The sequence below is a fragment of the Ischnura elegans genome, chromosome 1 (genome assembly GCF_921293095.1).
Source record: "Ischnura elegans chromosome 1, ioIscEleg1.1, whole genome shotgun sequence".
NCBI lineage: Eukaryota > Metazoa > Arthropoda > Insecta > Odonata > Coenagrionidae > Ischnura > Ischnura elegans.
Window position 1 is genome coordinate 152,341,381 of NC_060246.1, and position 20,367 is coordinate 152,361,747.

Here is a 20,367-nt window from a genome sequence, read left to right on the forward strand (position 1 = left end):
GACAGTTGATAAAAATTTCAAGCGGGTGGTGGGAAGGAAGAGGTTTGGGCTGGTGAGAGGAATGGGAGTGGAATATGAGGAGAGCATTGTGAATACCCTCCGTTGCCTGTTGTCTTATGTGGGAATTCCAGAAAACCTTCCAACGAAGGTTTCGGCAAAAATGCAAAATGTCCGTGAGGAGAGAAGTGGGGTTAATCCTAGGCTTTGGGGAGAAAGAGAGTCCGCGGTTGAGGACAGAAACCTCGGCAGGGCTGAGCTTAGCAGAAGAAAGGTTTACCACTTGCTGGTCGGTGGGTTCCACTGGGTCCTGTTGTTTAGGGTCAATTGGCATAGGGTCGCACTGAGGAGGCCGGGTTGAGCGCTCAGGGGCTGCTATGGGTCGCGGCAGAGGTGGGGGTGAAGGGCGGAGTTTAAAAAGTGTGGCCAGGTCTGGCTTGACGCCTATGAGAGGAGGGGGGGCTTGTGGGGGCGTTGAGAGACGCAGGGGGAGGGAAAGGCCCTCTCGGAAATGTGAAATGCAAAGGGAAGAGAGTTTGTGTAGCGAATTCTTGCGTTTCTTCTTGAGGAAGAGGTGCGCTGAAACTAGAATTGTGTTAACTTCCTTGAGAAGGTGAGGCGAACAGAGTGAAATTAATTTTATGAGGGAGAGCAGAGAGTTATAATATTGATCAACTAGCCCTTGATATTGTGTGAGGGTGAATTGGCATAGGGAAAGCAAGTACTGAAAGGAAAGAATATGAAAGGAGGGACATAGACTAGGTGGAATGCCTGAGAGAGAGAATTTTACTCGGAGACCATTCCGGAAAGTACCTAGCGAAATGCAGGATGAGAGAAATTCTGTGTGGCAGGTATATTGGGCTAGTTTGAAGGAGAATTTTTTGATTTGTTTAATCCAAAATGTAATGGGTTGAACGTGATCCATTGGGAGGGATGTGGGAATAGGTAAATGAAAGAGAAATGATAAGAGGAAGGATGGATTAAAGGAAATGAAAGGAGAGACAGGACATTGAGGGAAGTCAGCTACAACTCACAGTACAGGAACCGAAGAGGCAGCCGATGGACGGACGAAGAAGAAGATGACGAGCCGATCCAGGCACAAATACACAATGTTTAGAAAAACGAGATGCACGTAGCACGCAATATAAATATAAATGGTTTTAAGTCAATATCAATACACATAGAAACACAAAAAAGGCAGTCAGTCACTATCTCCACACCCTCACCTTGTAATTGCCCCAGGTGTAAAACCAGCAAGATATTCTCCCCACCCCCTGCTTCTTTTCTCCCCAAGCTTAAATGCCTACCAATTTTCCCCTCCACTACTTGTACTTCCACCAGCATCATTTACCTTCTTCATTGTAATTTCCACCCCGCTTTCTATATCGGCCAATGCACTAGCCCCCTCAATCTCAGAATTAACAAACATCGCGCCTCCTGTTGTCCATCGTCCCCCCACTCCTCTCTACCAGTACCTACACATTGTCTGTCACACGACTCCATCTTCCATCAATCCTACAAAGTATCCATTATTGCCTCCCTCCCCCCCACTGACTCCGCCCTCAACCTCCTCACCCTGGAATTGGCTTGCATTTGGCACTTTCAAGCCAATAGCTTTCAGTTATTAATGTGAGTTTTTAATCTTTATCTTGTGTGTTCTGTGATACTAGAGAGAACACGACCAATCCCCGTCCACCGTTTTTCCTCCCTCCATCTTTGCCCTCTGCTTTGCACCCTTCCTTGTGCCCTTTCCTCACTTTCCCTCCTCTTCTCACTTGAGAAAGATGGGCTGCGTGCCATCGAAAATTTGTAGAAACAACCTTTCCCCATAAGTTCCTCACTATTATTTTATTTTTCGTTTTTCTATCAATCTTTAAGTTTTTTGTGTGCCCACCCTAGGGCAAGAAGAAGTTCCTTTATATTATATATATATAAAGAATAAAAACTCACATTAATAACTGAATTTTCAGTGGCATTACCACCTTCCTCGGAGTTAGGTAAAAGACTGTAGGTAAAGGGTAAAGGATAGCTGAGGGAATAGGAAATAGAGGGGAGGTAGGGTCCAAAGAGGGGGGGAAAAGAGTGAGCTGAGGCAATTAAGGGATTATCGGTTGATGTTTAAGCCGGGAGGAAGAAATGCTTTGAATAGCCATATGTAAGTTAATTCAATGGAATTAAGTTTGAGTGGGTGGTCTGTGGGGGGAAGGTAGGCTAAAACTGCTACATTGTAGCAATCATTGAATTGAATTGACGCTGATGAGTGGCCGCATGTTTCGCCACCGGGAAGGACGCAAAGTCAGAGGAAGTGCAAGATGCCCTGTGGTTATTGATTCTAAGGTTAAGGGGAGTTGAGGATTTGCCTATATAAAAGGAGGGACAGTGTTTGCATTGAATTAGGTAAACTACATTTTTTGAAGTACAGGAGGCCGCAGGAGGTGGTGGTAGACATAGGAGACGAGATGACTGGGGATAGAAGGAGGGGTAAAAATTGGGCAGGTCTTACATCTAGGACGACCGCAGGGGGAAGGTGTACTATTGGGAGTAGTGGGTGACTTCTGTAAGGGGTTAGTTGAGCGGAATAAATTTGAAAGGTTTGCAGGTCGTCTGAATGTGACAGTGGGGGGTTAGCAAACGACCAGACGACCTGCAAACCTTTCAAATTTATTCAGCTCAACTAACCCCTTACAGAAGTCACCCACTACTCCCAATAGTACACCTTCCTTGATAAAACATGTTTGAGCGATCACATTTAAATTATTTATGGAGATTGCAATCTGCCGTGGCAACTTTCAGTGAGCATGAAAATGAATTCATGGGGGAATAAGCTATCATCATCTTATCGAAGAACAATAAGGGCATGTTACTCACACTCTGCTTTAAATTTTCATTGTGGGCCATATAATTTACCAACAAATTCACTCCTAAAAAAGGAACGAAAATTTCACTTTTTCGGCGAAATTTTGAAACTTCAAGGCAAAAATTGGGACAGAAAATAAAGCGTATTTGGGTTATTATATCTGATAATGAAATATCTATGCAAATTGGCAACTTTCAGAGGACATTAAAATTCGCACAGCGAAAATAAGCAAGACAATCCACTGGGCTCAGCGAACAATCAATTTCAATGATAGCCTGGATTCGATTCAGAAGTTTGGTATGTGCATTTAGTCAGCATGCAGGAATGTTCAGAGTTAATAATACCTACGCGGGGAGTTAATTCAATCGAAGGACTTCACAGGTATATATTCCGTTCCTTACTAACCTGTCAGTTCTGTCTCATCATACGATGCTGTTTTCATTGGAACTCTGCCCGTGTATTTAAGTTGACAATAAATTGGCTCGCGCAAAATAGCTTATATCCCAAAATCACCGCAAACCATAGCGATTAGAGTCCATGCCAATGATAAGTTCCTCCCGCCATGAATGCATTACCTTTTGATCCCCTCCTGTCCTTCCCCCAGCCTCCTAATCTTTTTCCCCTACTTTTCCTTATCCTTCCCCTCCACTTGCTTTCGCGTATACACAGTAATCCTCAGCTAATCTTTCCACACTTTGCCGGAAGGTACAGCGCTGCAAAGAAGTTAAGTCCCCGACGTATATTGTTTCGATGGCTTACTCATTGTTTCATTTGTTTGTTTACGTTTGTGACTTTGGCAGAATATAACTCGAGGACTTGAAATATAGTCCTAGGAAACTTGTTCAACAAAGCAGAAACACAAGCACCCACGCCGGTAATCGTCATCTACGAATTGCGTGAAGATGGTGAGCTGACGGCTCAAGTTCATTGAAGCTTCTGCAACAGCATCGTTGTCGACGAGGCCGTCAGTATTCTTTGTGTTAAACTTGTGGACTTGAAGCCTTTCTAACAACCGCATAAAAATTATGAGTCGCTGGCATTGGAAGAAAGACGCCGAAGTCGTCACTCATAAGTGCCTTCCTGTCAGTTTTCACGTGATTAATTTCGTCCACAATATTTTATAAGTAAAATTGCAGACTTGCAGACCAATGTGTGGCTATTACAAATCGAATTTGCTGTACCTGAGGGAGGAAATTAAGCATCCTTTTCGTCCAGGGACCAGATAATCAAGGGGAAGAGATGGCGAGGGGTGAAGAAACAGCAGTCGACTCTCTTCTCATTGCTCCCCATCCGAAGAAGGTAAGAGTACCGCGAGAACTCCCTGGTGAGTGGTTTGGTCGCATAGTTTTTCCGATAAGATAAGTTTCAATAGTGCCCTTATCACTGAACAAAAAGGTAAACTCAAGGCACAGAATTTTCCCACCTTCCAACGCCGCCGTTGTCCTATCGCTTCCAATGGCTTCCATCAATCAAGTCTCTATCACAGTCAATCTATCGATCTTCATCTAGATCTATAATAGGCGGAAAACCTATTTTAGTCGAGGGACTTACTAATGTGTGTGATAATGTATAATAGCCCATTTTTGCTTAGGAAATGCTCTTTAATAAATTATTTTATTTCCAAATTTTCCTACCACTCTCTTTGCACTCGATTTCAGCTGCCTATACAAAGAAACAGTTGTCAACAATCCAACAATCGACAAATAACAACATAAAATAACGACTTATAACAACAACGGCTAATGAACCTCTGTTGGAAAACAAATATTAAAAAAAAAATTAAAATCGTCATTTTAAACCTCAAGGTAGTTAATTGATGAGTTTTAAATAAACGACCATCCCAATAAAATCCCCAAATAAACAGGGCAACATTCCCATCTGTCCGGACTACCGACCTCTAGGGTCGAGCCAATGCACGGTCGGGTCGCTGCATACGATTGTTATTTTGGCCTTCCTTTCAGCAATTCATGGATTGAACATCAGTTTGATTTCATCCACTAGTAGCGGACTAATAAACCTTTGAATAAAAAAAATAGCGAAACCGAAGGCATATGTTTGTAGGGAATTGAGTTCAAAAGTTTAAACATTCATTACTATCATTATTATTATTACATGAGTTGTTACAAATCGATCATAAGGTCGGGTGGTAAGTTAAAATCAGGAAATATATATATAAAGATAAAAATATAAAATGCAAAGTTCCAGCTTGGTTTATAGGTATCATCACACACAAAAATATACAGAAACCAAAATATAAAACAAAATACTAAGTACAAAAAAATTTGAAAAAGCCCTCAAAAACCATTTTTTACGCACTACATGTGCCCATGTACAAAGCACCAAATTAGCAAAAAAAACAATACATGTCTACATTTACATAGCCCTCAAAATCCATTTTTACAAAATAACATATGAAGACCAAAGCATAAAAAAAACACGAAACACCAAATTTAAAAAAATAATCGTTTAGAAAAGCCCTAAGAAATCAATCTTATTCAACCTAGTCATAAATGTCTTGGCGTTAGTTGGGAAGGGCACAAAAAAATTTCCTCCGGTAAATCATTCCAATCCTCAATTCAAGATGTAGGAAGAAAAATTTTAGTCTATTTGACAGCTGCCATGGAGCCTTAATCTCATAATTATGATCCTCGCCAGATAACTTGGTACTTTTAACCGCTTTGTTAGGTCCCTCCACGCAGGATCACCTCTGTAAGCTTTAAATATACCCTTCAAGCGCGCTTTCTTCCTCCTTGACTCTATAGATTTCCAGCCCAGCGCTTTTAACATCTCCATGACGCTTGCCTTCCTTCTAAAATTTCCCAATACAAATATTGCTGCTAATCGCTGAACTTTTTTTAGTTGCTTGATCTCCCCATTCAGTGGCAGTGAATTCATCGGAAAAAATATCGCCGACTCTAACACGTTGTGATCTACCTGAGGTAAAGGAATTTATCCATTCTACGACCCTACCATCCAAGCCGAGCGCGCTTATTTTTTATTAGAATCTCATGATCTACCCTATCAAAAGCTTTTGAGATATCAATCAGAACCCCATCGATTTGCTTCCCGTTGTCAAGCCCCTCCACCAAATCCTGATAAAGAGACGCTAATTGACTCTCACAGGAGTAACCCTTACGGAAATTATGTTGTCCTTCCCAAAACTTCTTTTATCTTAAGACCTCCTTGATATACTCCGTGATCAGATGCTCCATTCATTTACACACGATGCAAGTTATACTACCGGCCGATAGGAATTAGCACTATCTCGAGGCCCTTTTTTTGTAAATGGGAGCTATGTATGACTTTCCAATCATCGGGTAAATCACCATTATTAATTATTACCGTGAACAAGTGTTTTAGAAAAGGAACTAGAAAATTACCCAACCTTTTGATTAGTTCCCCCGGAAGGTCGTCAGGACCACAGGACGCGTGACTTTTTATTTTGCTCTTACATCCCTGTCTTTGATTTCAAAAAGGTGAAACCAAACGGCTTCCCCAACTATTGGTGATAATACTCCAGCTTCACTGTAAACTTTGGAAAAAAGTTCTCAAAAGCTGTGGCTTTTGAATAATTATCATTTACAATACGGTCTTCACACTTAAGAGAAATATTTTCCAGAGCATTATTCCCTTTTCGTCTCCTTCGAATATACTTATAAAGCCCACTCCAGCCCAGATCTTTTAGAGAGTACCTCAAGAATTTATTCTTGGCCTTTAATTTTTCGGTTTTATTTAATTTAATAATTTTAATTTTTCTTAGACCTACCATACATGAGGCCGAAACTACGCAGTTTGGCCGGAGCCTCAGGCCCACCATACACGTTCAGTTTGGCCTCAAGGCCTGGACTGCACAGTCCCGGACTGAAGGCAGAACTGACAGTGTGTGGCGATGCCTTGAGGCGGATTGTCGGCCGGACGGTGGCCGGTTAGGAAAACAATGAGGTCCGGCCTCAAGGTCGCTTGGCCTTGAGGCCGGACCTCATTGGATTCCCATCCGGCCGTCCGGCCGACAATCCGCCTCAAGGCATCGCCACACACTGTCAGTTCTGCCTTCAGTCCGGGACTGTGCACTGTGCAGTCCAGGCCTTGAGGCCAAACTGAACGTGTATGGTGGGCCTGGTCATGACCACCTAGATACTCTAGGTGGTCATGGCCTGGTGGGCCTTATAGGCATCTTTATAGTCACTTAAGCATACGCCACCTCGATGTCTTATCTTATGAAGCCTTCTTACTCGACGCTTTAGCATTCTGATTTTTACGTTATAATATTCAGGATCAGGGTTTGCTTTTGATATTTTGGAGGAAACGTATCGATCTGATCCTTCGATTAGTAAGCTTTTGAAGTTTTCCCATACTTTATTTGCACAATTCCCATTCCTTACCCATTCCAAAAAAAATTTATGTAAGAAAATCACTAAAACCGATCATATCCATCCTATTATATTGCTTGTACAGTTTTCCTTTTAAGATTTTCTTGGGCTTTCTACACTTAACTCCAGCTTAACTTTTATGCTTTCCCCGGTTTCAAGAATCAATAATAAAGTTAAATGAAGAGGGTAGTTGGAAAGCTTTTCTTTCGCTCGTAACTTCGTGAATAAATAGCTACATCCCTAGTAAAACAAAAAAAGAAGGTAGCGAACCGAGATGGTATGACGCGGAAGTGAGAAAATCATTGAGGCGACAGAAAGCGTGCCATGCTAAAATGAAAAAAGTCAGCACGCATTTATCCGCTAATGAACGCGAGTTAATAATAAAAAAATTTAAGTTGCCTACAGCCGCCACGAAGGAAGCGTTCAGGAATGCATTCACGTATTTTAAAAGAAAAACACTAGTAGAGCAGTTGCGGGATAACCCAAAGGCATTTTGATCTTATTTTCGGGAAGTTCAAGGTAAAAGTTCTACCGTATGTTCGCATGATGCCTCGTTCACATTACGATTGTCCGAGCGATCGTCCTAACAATAGTTGGCCGAACTAGCCGCGTGAATGCATGTCTTGACAATAGTTGACGTAGATCCGAACATTGCCACTTTTACTGCCAACAGCGTGACTACACAAATTTGTCTCGCGATAAATAAGTGCCGCAACGGTAAAAACTTATGTTTTTAAGTCCAAGCATTCGCAAAATATACCTACTGACCTCACGTGAGGCAATGTATTCTACAGCAAATTTTCGAAAAAAAAATAGAAAACCGATATTTATAGAAATTATGTAAATCATAAACAATCATTAAGGTAATTTAATATACTGAAATACACTATACTATACATCAAGGTACTATATAATAAGGTAATGTTCTATGCCACTTCACAAATGACTATCAAACCGCATCTCACGAGACACCTAAACCGAAAGAAGAAATGATAAATTATATCGAGTGTCAAAATGAAACCCTCCAGTATTAAAGGTAAATTTGAATTTTTAGGACAAAAAAATTGAGGATTGTACCCATAACACTGTCATTTTGTTAAGCCCCAAAAATGAATAAAATTCACGAAAGATTTTTTTCTACAACACGAAGTAAAGGCCAGCTCCGAAAAAATCTACGCGCTCGGTGTCAAAAGACATCCTTCGGCATTCTAGTGTTAATGAGAACTCAACATGTATTCAGGAAAAGTAGATCATGCGAAACCCAGATAGCGCTTTTCGCCCATGATATTTTAGTCTCCGGAGAGGACAACATTCCAGTGGACGCGATTTTTCTTGATTTCAAAAAGGCATTTGATAAAGTACCCCACGGAAAGTTAATAATAAAACTGAAATCTTATGGTCTAGACCAGTGGCGGCTCGTGAGTCAAATGCCTGGGGGGGCGCACTCCACCGGGCACCACTCCACTTTTTTAATATTTCGTGTATTTTATTAAGTTTTTACGGCAATCTAGGAATAAAATTTAGTAATGCCATATGTTCCGTTTTTTTCAACAAAAATACCTAGTTTTCCTAATAAAGCTTGATTAATAAATACTAAATGCGGTAGACTCTCGTTCATGCGGATCCGCTTAGTCCGGACTCTCGATTATACTGATCAATGATCTTGAAGAATAAAAATATAATTGCTGCGATATTTTGCAAATACAAACGAAAATACGTAACTTTAGGTTTTAGCGCCTACATTCTTCGTGCGGATATGCCCGCAATACACTTATGTTGTTCGTTTTGCAATCATAATGCGTTATTTGTCAAATCTATTCGACATTTGCAAAGATTTAGGTAGAAATGACACTTGTAACACCTGAGGAGGGAGGGGAGTGTCACTGACTTCCACTAGGCAACAAACACTACTAGAATGCGCGCGCTTTGCTATTGTAGATGTAAACTTTGATTGCGGTGTTCGCGTTGCTTCTTGAATACAGTATGATTTAAAATCAATAATTTAATATTTCTCACACATTTTTAACAAAATCTGAAATACTCACATGCCTTTAGTTATATTGCACAAGTCCATCCTTCTTTCCTTTTGTCCAGCAAAGTGATCAATTACACGTTCGTTGAAATCAGCGCCGGACAACAATTTCTTTCCGATTGAACACATAGCAAGGGCACTAGTCTATAAATAAACAAGGGACGACACAAAATGAGCCGACAAAAAATACGACCAAAAAGAACAAGGTGCCAGGACACAGATTTGGGGACAATTTTTCCCTAAAACAAAAACGAGCACTGTTTATTAATTCAAAATTGTCTTCTTGAATGTACACTTAGCACTAAGAAACTTCTTAATCGGCAATTAAGCACAGTTAACTCCTCAAAAATGATGTCTGAACTCATTTCACTCCGTTCTTAAGGAGAGTCTTGCGTTACTATAAGGAAGACTCAAGGGAGATAGAAGTCGTGGTCCACTAATGCTGATTCAGCTGAGGGACGAATTTAAGATCAGCAAAGGCATTCTAGCAAACAAAAGACGTCACGGACCATCTCCTTGAGTCTAAGATTCATATGTGGTAAACACACGAAACGTCAACGGGTCGCACTTGGAATAACCATGTCTTCGAAATCATTGCCATGATATAATAGAATATAAATTCTAGATCGTAAAAGAAGACGACTCTGAGCCACAGAGAGGAGCTGTAAGGATCTCCACACTGATATGAACTCTTCAAAGCCACTTAAATCAGACCCAAGTGGACATTTTCCATCAGACAGTTACCGCTCTGCCGCTGAGGAATTAGGTGAACATGAAGTAATACAACAAGGACGGCTAGATAAATGATGAACCTACACACAAAAGGTGCATTGTACGCGGCACTTCTTGACATTCATTGAATGACTCCATTTAAAGTCACGTTTTACGGTTTAAATCATGTTTAATCCTTCACCCTATCACGCACGCACCTATTTCTTAAATTATAAATCAGTAGGAGATGTTAACTGATTTTTCCTTATACCGCAGGTCTTTTGAAAAAATTTATCTGAAAAATAGGTACCGCATTTCTAATCATCGGGAAGATATTAATACATTGTTCAGGCCTAAACATTATAACATTAGTTTCCCCAAGGTTCTTGAAATTCGTAATCATAACAGAACTGTGGCAAATACTCGAGAATAGTTTTCCTACGTCAATACGGCCTTTAACTGGTTGGATTTTATGTGTTCCGGAATTCAAACACCCAAAAACGCAAGCATAATGAGATAATTTATTTTCTGTAGCAATATCTACCAGTAATTAAAAATTAAAATCGTATAACTACATCCAGTACAGTGACCATTCTGATTCCGTACGTCCCTTTTCTGTGGCAGCACCAAGTAGACACCAGTTTATACGCCCGCCGGCCTGCGCAGCGATGTCAACTCACACGTCGCTCTGCGCATTCTCGGACGACGTCCCAAGACCTCCATAAGACACAACGTTAGACGCGTCATAGCACCAGCGGCCCCCACCACTACCACTCTCCATATAACTGCATGGGGATGGATTGGGACGTTCTGGCCAGCGCCCCACGGCTACAAATACGAACTTCTCGCGCCATTTCTTTTCGTGTTTTTCCAATACTTTCGATGTATGGGACTGAAAAAACACTTTGATTAATTAGATGTTTAATTATAAACTAATGGATATTTATTTTTTTTACTTTTTCAAATATTTGGGAGGGGCGGCGTCCGAGAGTCCTTATGGGCAAGCCGCCACTGGTCTAGACGAAGATGTCATTTCCTGGATAAGAGAACTTTTGAGCGATATCGTCCAAAGAGTAGTATTAGACGGTGCAGTCTCCAATGAGGTTAGAGTCACTTCTGGCGTTCCTCAGGGTAGTGTCATTGGCCCACTCCTATTCCTTCTTTATATAAACGACATTCGCGAAGTAGTACACAGTAAGTTACGATTATTTGCAGACGACGCTGTAGTATACTAACAAAATCCGTTCCAGCAAAGATATAGATGAAGTAACGAATGACCTTGCTGCTATCCTAGCGTGGTGCGATGCATGGCAGTTAGAATTAAATTTGAAAAAATGCGTCGTAATGAATTTCAGGAAGAATAATAACTCCCTACAACGTAGCTATATAATTCGGGGTACCCAATTAGAGACTGTTGAATCCATGAAATATCTAGGAGTTACACTCACTAATGATCTATCGTGGAATAAACATATTCAGGAAATTACAGGTCAAGCAAATCGTAAATTGGGTTTTTAAAAAATAACATCAGGAAAGTGCGACGACAAAGTGAGAGAAATTAGCTACTTCCTACCTCATGTGGACTGGGAAGCCCAAACTGCAACGGGTGGTGAGGCGCAGCAGAGAGTAAATGACCTTGTAAAGCAAGGAGGATTTTCCCAGGTAGTTAAGGCCCTTACACCTATAGGGTGTTTGGCAGGGGGAGATCAATCACCAGCATGCAGCACGCAATTGGACTCCCACATGCACACCACACGGTCCAAAAAACGTCACGCATACTAACAAATTATACTACCATATGCTGTTAGAAATAATAATAAAATTAAGAAACGTGCATTAAGTTTTACATAGGTTAGATGCCTACACTACAAGTCATCTAATCTGTTTATGCATTCTATCGCTGCCGTTATAATCTGTTATTGATCGAGGAAAAAAAGACATTCTGAATTTGTCTGTTCTACAGTCTATCTCTCTTATTTTATTTACATGATCTGATCTACTGTAGCATGTTGGCGTTCGTAGATATTGTTAACTTCGTCAGAGAAGACACTGCTCTTGAATTTATCTAAGAGGTTTAGTCTATTTTTCTATCTACGGTCTGACAGAGATTCCCATTCGAGTTTATTTAACAGGTCACTTACACTACCAAGCCTATCGTAACGATTTTTAACGTACCAAGCAGCTCTTCTTTGCACGCGTTCTAACTCTGTTTTTAAGCCTATTTCATGAGGGTCCCTAAAACTGGCAGCGTATTCTAAATGGGATCTAACGAGGGAAAAGTAGCTAATTTCTCTCACTTTGTCGTCGCACTCTTCTAATATTCTTTTAACAAAACCCATTTTACGATAAGCTTCACCGGTTATTTCCCGAATATGTTTATTCGAAATATATCACACGACATATCGTGATACTTTATCGGGAAGTGCTTTTTTATCGAACAATTCACGACCTTTTGTCGTCACATAAGATATTTTGACCGAGAGAAAGGGAGACATTCGTACTAAGCTTCGGTGGAATATTTTACTTTGTTATATTCGAATACATAGAGAATCAGACATTGAGTTTAGAACATCGGTGGAACAAGGTTATCCAATACTAAAAATAAATATGAGGCCCGATGAAAAATCGACCCAATATAAAAAATGGCAATATATCTTTCGATAAAAATATCGGGTCACATAAAAATCGCTCTTCAATAAAATATTACAATATATCAATTCTTACGTGGAGTTCATTCAGGTATTTTAGTTTTTTTTCGAATTAAATTTACAGCAAAGCACAGTCGATTAGCCTTGTCGACGAAGATAATTTTATGATTGATAAAGCCTGCAATTTATCATAAACGATTTGAAAAAGCGATCCTTAACGGTTACGATCCGCTCCAAGCCAAAATTTATGTCCGTAATGAGACTGAATCTGCGTACGTTAAAATAAGATCAATGAGGAAGTTTGACCGCAGCAATTGAAAATTCCTCACTATCAGTGGATCGCTATCAAGTAAGCCGAAATAAAATATTGATATATTTTGGAGTGGAAGCTACAGGATTATACTCACTGGATCTCTAAACGGTAATGCTGGGGTTGGGATAATGCGCAGAAAGAACGCCGGAATGTGTGTGAAAAGCTTCCTACAGTACAATGAAAGGACAATTATGGTAAAGTTAGAGACTAAGCCGGTAGATACCGTAGTGGTACAGGTTTACATGCCTACGACAGACGAGGATGAAGACTTTGAAGATGTCTACGATGACATCAGGGAAGTAATCAAGCAGGTAAGGGGTGAAGAAAACATTATTGTTTTTGGTGATCGGAATGCTGTCGTCGGCGAAGGTCAGGATGGAAGAATAATAATATCATAAATAATATATATTAGGAAATCGAAATGAAAGAGGAGAAAGGCTCCTGGAATTCTGCACAGAACACAAATTAGTGGTTGCTAACACGCTATTTAAGAATCACATCGCGTAGCCTCTAGTGCCTTGGGTAACCAGTCCGCTACTCATTTGGTCTGATCACTAAATTACCAGCTTAGGCCCGAGTTTTGCATAACGGGAGTCATAAACGAAGAAAATTACAACACGCGTAAATAGAAATGGATCTGTATTTTCCCAATACGTCCAGCTTGAACTCAGATTACGTAGAGAAGACCCAGCGCTTTCGGAAACGGAAAGAATAAATAGTTTATGAGTAGCAAAAATTGCTTCCCTTGTTTAATCGAAAAACTCATACCTCGTGTGGGCACCTACCAGAGGGGATTATTAAGAAAACGCTCCAATAATTTTAACAGGCTCCAGAGTAGAGATAAAAGCAAGATAAGATTTCCTAGATGTCTCCAGGAGTGAGGCCAACTAGACTATTGAGAAATGAATCGCTTGAGTTATCATCGCCGTTAAGTTTTGTGTAGGTGACATGATATTTCGCTGGAATTCCCAAATATTACGGGCAAGAGGTAGGCGGTGCCAGATACCGAGCCAAACAGTTGGCCTAAGGAGGAGGGAAGATAGTTCCTTCCTTTAAATGTGAGTGGGTTTTGGCTGTAAATGTGTAAAGGCTGTTTTACACGAGGCACGCCATTGCGCAATCTGACGTGAGTAAGAAGGCGCATTCAAAATTGCATCGTGTAAAGCGGTAGAACGCATGCGAGAATACATGGATGCGAGATGGAAAAATAGCCTCTTCTAGAGGAATAGCTTCTTCTAGCTCTCTTCGCCGTAAGAAAAAACAAAATTGATGGAAATACTTCTTAATTTATTTGCAAATTTTTCTATGATCCATAATCTATAAAAATATTGATATTTGTGAATGTCACTAACTTCTGTGCCATGTTGCCAAACGGGGCCGCGGCGGGTCAGTGTCAGTTACCGGGATGCAAAGTTTCGCGCGCAAGACGTGGCAACGCAACATTCATTCGCTCCAGCGTATTTTTTAGTCCCCATGTATAATACATGCTACCAAAAATCATGCATTTTTGGATCATAGAAATTTTTCATTTAAATTAAGAGGTGTTTCTATTAATTCAACTTTTTCTTTTGGGGAAAACTGTAGTACAAGATAGTGTTTAAACATTTTCGTTATTTTACAACAAAATATGCGTCCTAAAAATACTTAAAAGTCATATTATAATTCTAAATTAATTTTTGAAACTTATTATGGAAGATGAATGTTGTAGACGAAGTATTTTTCCCTAGGTTGAGTTACAAAGTTCATGAAGTTGACAAAACGGCTAATTTTATGGTGCGCGTAGTCATTTATTTCACGCGCGTGTCTACATTTTTGAATTTTTCATAAAATAAAAAATAAATCAGAATTTATAATAAAATTTCCTTTAAAATGATCTATTATTCATTGCTATTTTATTCACTGAAGTCCTGACATAAATTTGCAAAATACAGCGACACATCACTTTGACGCCGACAGTAGGGCAAGGGTTGGCAGCTTACGGCCGCATGTGGCTCTTTCGGTATCATGCGCAAATAATATTATATAATTTAATTTTAAAAACTTAAAAAATATTCCGAACAGAATAAAAACCATGAATGTTGGAGGTGGAAAGGATGAAACGTCCCAATAATAAATACGTTCCCAGTTGTGAAATGAAAGCAATTTCGAAAAGTAGCTGCGCAGTTTGTTGCATAACTTTTTGGTTCTTCCTTCACAAAAGGTTGCCGAACCATGGCCAAGGGACTCTACCCTAAAGTAATTTCTGCGGCGACAGTAGCTACTACGGAATCCCAAAATGTATCTAATAAATCATCACTGGGAAGTCTTCCTTGTGGAGTTATCTGGTGACCACGGCCGCGCAAGGAACCATTTTACTATCGACCTTTTTTTATTATTTTATCACCGTCGAATACTTTCTTTATAATCCAACATTACTGAATGCTTCTCTTAGTCATGACTTTATGAATGAAATGCAGATGCGAATAAGCGAGTCAATGATTCTGGAACACAGCAATATCTAAACACCATCCTTAGCCCTAAAAATTACTTCACCAAACGTCGTTATAAATTTACATCCGTTTATCTCTAACGCCAAAGAGTGCAAAAAAAGAACAATGGATGCCGTAAACTTGCGTGGCCACACCTTGAGAACTCAAAGAGATTACGGAGAAAAAGATAAAATCCACTTCCTCACCAAAATACATCGGGAGAGCAGGTTTTCCCAAAGAAAACGCCGTCAGCGTGGGAGACTGCAGAAAAAAATGAAGTACGAAAGTACTGAATGAAGATAAATGGCCAATGGAGAAATAACCCAAAGATAAGCGGCACAGAATTCACCACGAATATGACTTGTTATCACAGCGTAGTACCCACCATTGACGGATTCCAGGAATTAAATGAAGCGATAATAAATTATGTTTTCAGTAAGTCCAAAGTTACACATATTTTTATCGGTGAGAGAGAGGTCTTTTTTTATCAACTACCTAAAATGTCTTTTTTTCTCACTCGTGAAGACCTTGCAATAAATTAGGATTCAAATGCTGGCTCCTCAAAATCATAAGATATACAATCCCGAAGTAGCTTTGAACATGCTCTAATTCATACAATATTACTGATTTATTATCACTCTAGTTAAGTTAATATAATATTCTATCTCCCAAGGACGTTCATGTTCCGCGAAATACTACTTCGCGGCGAATGCCTATTCTTTACCCCCGAAATATCATTAAGAAGAGGAAATAAGGTAGGGTATTATGATGGTTAAAGTCGACAGAGCATTAAGGCCTGGTTACAGGGTGCATTAACCCGTACGGGTTAATGTATGAATGCTTGTCTGTTTGCAAGTCTGAATTCATGGACGTTTGCGTGAACGAGGAGCATGAATGAGCTGTTTCACGGTACATGCGTTCGCAAAAGTTTTCACACATTTTCTCGTAACGTAAGGCGTTTAGTTTTTGTTGCCACCAGGTGGCTCTATTATGAGTTCAACTTGTGCGAATGCATGAACGAAATTAGAACAGGTTCTATTTTCCGTTCACGCGTTCATGCATTTGTACATTGTGGTTACACGGTGAATTTTTCCGTTTTTTCTCGCGTTCATACATTTAGACATTAACCCGTACGGGTTAATGCACCGTGTAACCAGGCCTTTAAAATTGCTCTGGTTTGATTTATGGCTGGATTTCTCATTGTTCGCATTAAGAGAAAGAATAACTGAAAGAGCAAAAATTATTACCACCGCTGTAATACAATCGTCGCGGGCAGTATTACATTTACACGCCTCCACCGTTCACCACCATATCACTAATAAATATTTCATGAACTAATTTCATAACTTCATAATTTAAATAACCTTCAAAAAATATTTTAATTACCGCAAGGGCGTTTAGCCCACCATATTGCGGTATCATCATAGTCATTTACATATTGGTAATTTGGATAATTATATTAATGTTGTTGTAGTCTAGAATTGTTGCCATTGAGAGGGTGATGTTTCTTTATAGAAAAATAAATAATTAAGTACACATACATAAAGTCATTAATAAATGAGTTATTAGATAAACATGTTTAAATTCCAAGTGAATATGAAATAAGAGACCAGTATGACTTTAGATCAATTACGTGTTCAGAGGGAAATTCTAGTGCCCTTCAAGGGAAATTAATGTTATATGAAAATGGAATGTGTTTGAGCATAACAGTCACAGGAGTACTTAATCATATTCATTGGTAGTAATTATTATTATTATATTGTACAAGTTACAAGTTGGCTATTTGCCAGGTGGTAACAGTTTATACAAAATAAAAAGAAAAACAAAAATATTGCAAATGAGAAATACATTACCAAAATGAAACTAGATAGTGAATATTTAAAATTCAATTATATTAATTTTCCAATATAAATCCTCAACACCTCTTCTTGAAAATCCTTACATTGTTAGGGCAGGGCTTAAACAGTTCTGCAGGGAGTCTATTCCATTCCGTAATCGTCCTGTTGAGGTACGAGAATTTCTTTACGTTAGTCCTTTGCAGCCGGCATTTCATCTTGTATTGGTGATCATGCCTACCAATATAGCTGGGGTATTCAATCTTCTTCCGTAGTTCCCCCATGCCTTTTCCCCTTTCAGTGTGCGGAAGAGTGCGCAAAGCCTATTTATTTTTCTTCTCCGTTCTAGTGTGTCCCATCCCAGTACTTTCAGCATTTTACCGACACTTTCGGTCTTTTTGTGTTTCCCCATGACGTACCTTGCTGCCTTTCTTTGCACCTTCTCGATGGATTATGTTCGTCCCTTTTCATACGGGTCCCACACTAGTGACGCGTACTCTAAAATCGGCCGGATTAGTGTCTTATACGCCTTCTCCTTTGTAGTTCGATCACTTTCCTTAAGATTCCTCATCACCCGATGTAACATTTTGAACGCCTTTTTTGTTAATTGTTCGACATTTGCCTCCCACCCTAAATCTTTCATTAAATACTCCCCTAAGTATTTACATCGGTCACTTTTTGGAATAGCCGTCCCTGAATATAAATATTCTCTCCTAGTTCCATTTAGTTTCCTACTAAAAGTTATAAATTTACACTTTTTTACGTTTACGTCCATTCCATTTTTTGACACCCAAATTGTCATTCTATTTACGTCATTTTGAAGCACTTCTCGATCGCTTTCTCTTTCTATTCTCCTGTAAATAATGCAGTAATCTGCGAAAAGCCTAATATGGGAGTTAATGCTATTTGGGAGGTCATTTATATAAATTAAGAATAAAAGCGGTCCAAGGACGCTACCTTGTGGGACACCCAACGTTACTTGTGCTTCTTCGGAGCACATTTCACCCACTTTAACCTTTTGCGTTCGACCCATCAGGAAATTTTCGACCCAAAAATACAGTCTACTGTCTGTTTGAGGTGGTAATTTTCTCATTTTTTCTAAAAGCCGATTGTGCTCTACTTTGTCGAATGCTTTTGACAGGTCGACAATTATTGCATCCACTTCTATCCCTTATTCCATAGAGTCTGCAATTTCTTGGCAAAAACCCAGTAGTTGCGTTTCAAAGGAGTGCCCCTTTCCCCCGTGTTGAAAATTGAACAACCAGTCGGTGCTCTCTCATAGTTCCCAAAGATAATCAGCAATTTTCTTTTCTATTAATTTGCACACTGTTGACGTCAAACTAACCGGTCTTTAGTTTTCAACCAATCCCATATCTCCCCCTTTAAAGATGGGTGTTACGTATGCTTTTTTCCAATCCTTGGGTAGAACTGTTATTTATCGTAGCATTGAATAAATGTTTCACATATTTTGTAATTTCACTGCCTCCCATTTTGAGTAAATCTATTGATATGCCATCTGTCCCAACTGATTTATTCTTCCTCATTTCACTATTTTTTTTATAGATTTCAGAAGTCGAAGTTTTAATGCATTTTACATTTGCATTACATACCACGTTTGTTTCTCTCTGAAAGTCTTGGGAGCTGAGTTCCAAGCCCAAAGTGTCTACTTGCTTTGCTGCATCTGTGAAAACACTTGCATACGTAAATGCGATGGTGGTTGGCGTAACATGGTGGAACTCCTTCATGATGCACAAGGTTGCAACAACAACACAAAAGAAAAAGACTTCTTAATGAATAATAAGTTGAATTATAATGAGTAATAAGTTGAAGCTTTTGACTAAAGTGACCACTGACGTGATTAGTGACTCAAGTGTGAAAAGTATAAAAAAACCCTTTGCCAACAGAGTGGTCAACCTATCGAATCACACCTTCGCTAAAGATCAATTGGAATTGTTGGAAAAAGGTCTGAAATATGCCCCCCATCTACCCATCTCCGTGAATGAATTGAAAAACCTAGCGGTGGATTGCAGCCTTGCCCTCAGGAATGACCATTCAGGTTCATCGCAACGTATCTCCCTAGAACTACGGCGGTGCATGGACAACGTTACCAGCAGAGCCCAAATCAACCATTGTAATAGTGAACACAAGACAATTCTATCCATTAAGAGGGCCCTCTCAGCCAACAATCATATTCTCACAAAAGCTGACAAGGGAAATGCAGTCATCATCATGGACCGATCCGCATACGTCTTAAAATGTGAAGAATTCATCAGTTCCAATAGGATATTAAAGTTATCCAGAGACCCGACCACGGTTCACCAAAGAGAATGCAAGAAGGCAATAGCAGAATGCACCACCGCACTGTATCCCAGGGAAAAACAACACCTCATCCAAATGAATCCCATAGCGCCCTGATTCTTCGGTCTCCCCAAAATGCATAAGCCTGGAGCGCCTATGAGACCCATTGTTTATAGTGTAAGTAGCCCTAACCATCTGTTGGCACGCAAATTAAACTCCATTTTCCGCCAGTTTTCAAAATTCATTCCCAAATATGGTGTTAAAAATTCAGTGGAGCTCGAGAGGGCTCTCTCAAGTGAAATACTCCCCCCTAAATGTCTCCTAGTGTCTTTTGATGTTGTGAATCTGTTCACTAGCGTTCCCAAATCTGCAGCCCTACATCTAGCCGAAATTGCTCAAGGGAAAGCCAAATCACCACCCCTGGTAATTGCCGAGTTGTGCCACCTACTGAAAGTGTGCGTTAACCAAAAATATTTCCAATTCAACAATACGATATATGAACAACCTGACGGCCTCGCCATGGGATCCCCGCTGTCTCCACTCCTTGCTGACATATATATGGACAACTACGTAGGGAAAAATGTTTTTCGGTGGTATCGATACGTCGACGACATTTTCTGTGTGTGGACCGGTTCACTAAGACAGTTAGACAACTTCGTGTCATTTTTAAATTCTTTGGACAAAAACATCAAAATCACTAGTGAAGTTGAATGTGAAGGAAGGTTAAATTACTTAGATTTAACCATTCAAAATATAAACAAAAAATGCGAATTCTCGATTTTCAGGAAAGATTGTTACACTGACCAAATAACACACCACAATTTACGACACCACTTCT

At 39.8% G+C, this 20,367-nt stretch overlaps 2 protein-coding genes across 3 annotated transcripts in view; one reads left to right on the forward strand and one right to left on the reverse strand.

Annotated features, from left to right (window-relative positions):
* Positions 1 to 4,117, reverse strand: part of LOC124172470 (spermatogenesis-associated protein 20) — a 382,628-nt gene extending 378,511 nt beyond the window's left edge. The window contains exon 1 of the mRNA XM_046551913.1: positions 4,036 to 4,117. The gene's annotated coding sequence lies outside the window, so the exon portion shown is untranslated. The remainder of the gene's footprint in view (positions 1 to 4,035) is intronic.
* Positions 4,073 to 20,367, forward strand: part of LOC124172481 — a 31,369-nt gene continuing 15,074 nt past the window's right edge. The window contains exon 1 of one of the 2 annotated variants that reach the window (XM_046551923.1): positions 4,073 to 4,153. In XM_046551923.1, coding sequence (XP_046407879.1) covers positions 4,094 to 4,153 — 60 coding nt within the window. In that variant the 5' untranslated portion in view covers positions 4,073 to 4,093. The remainder of the gene's footprint in view (positions 4,154 to 20,367) is intronic. The other variant, XM_046551928.1, reaches the window with a different exon arrangement.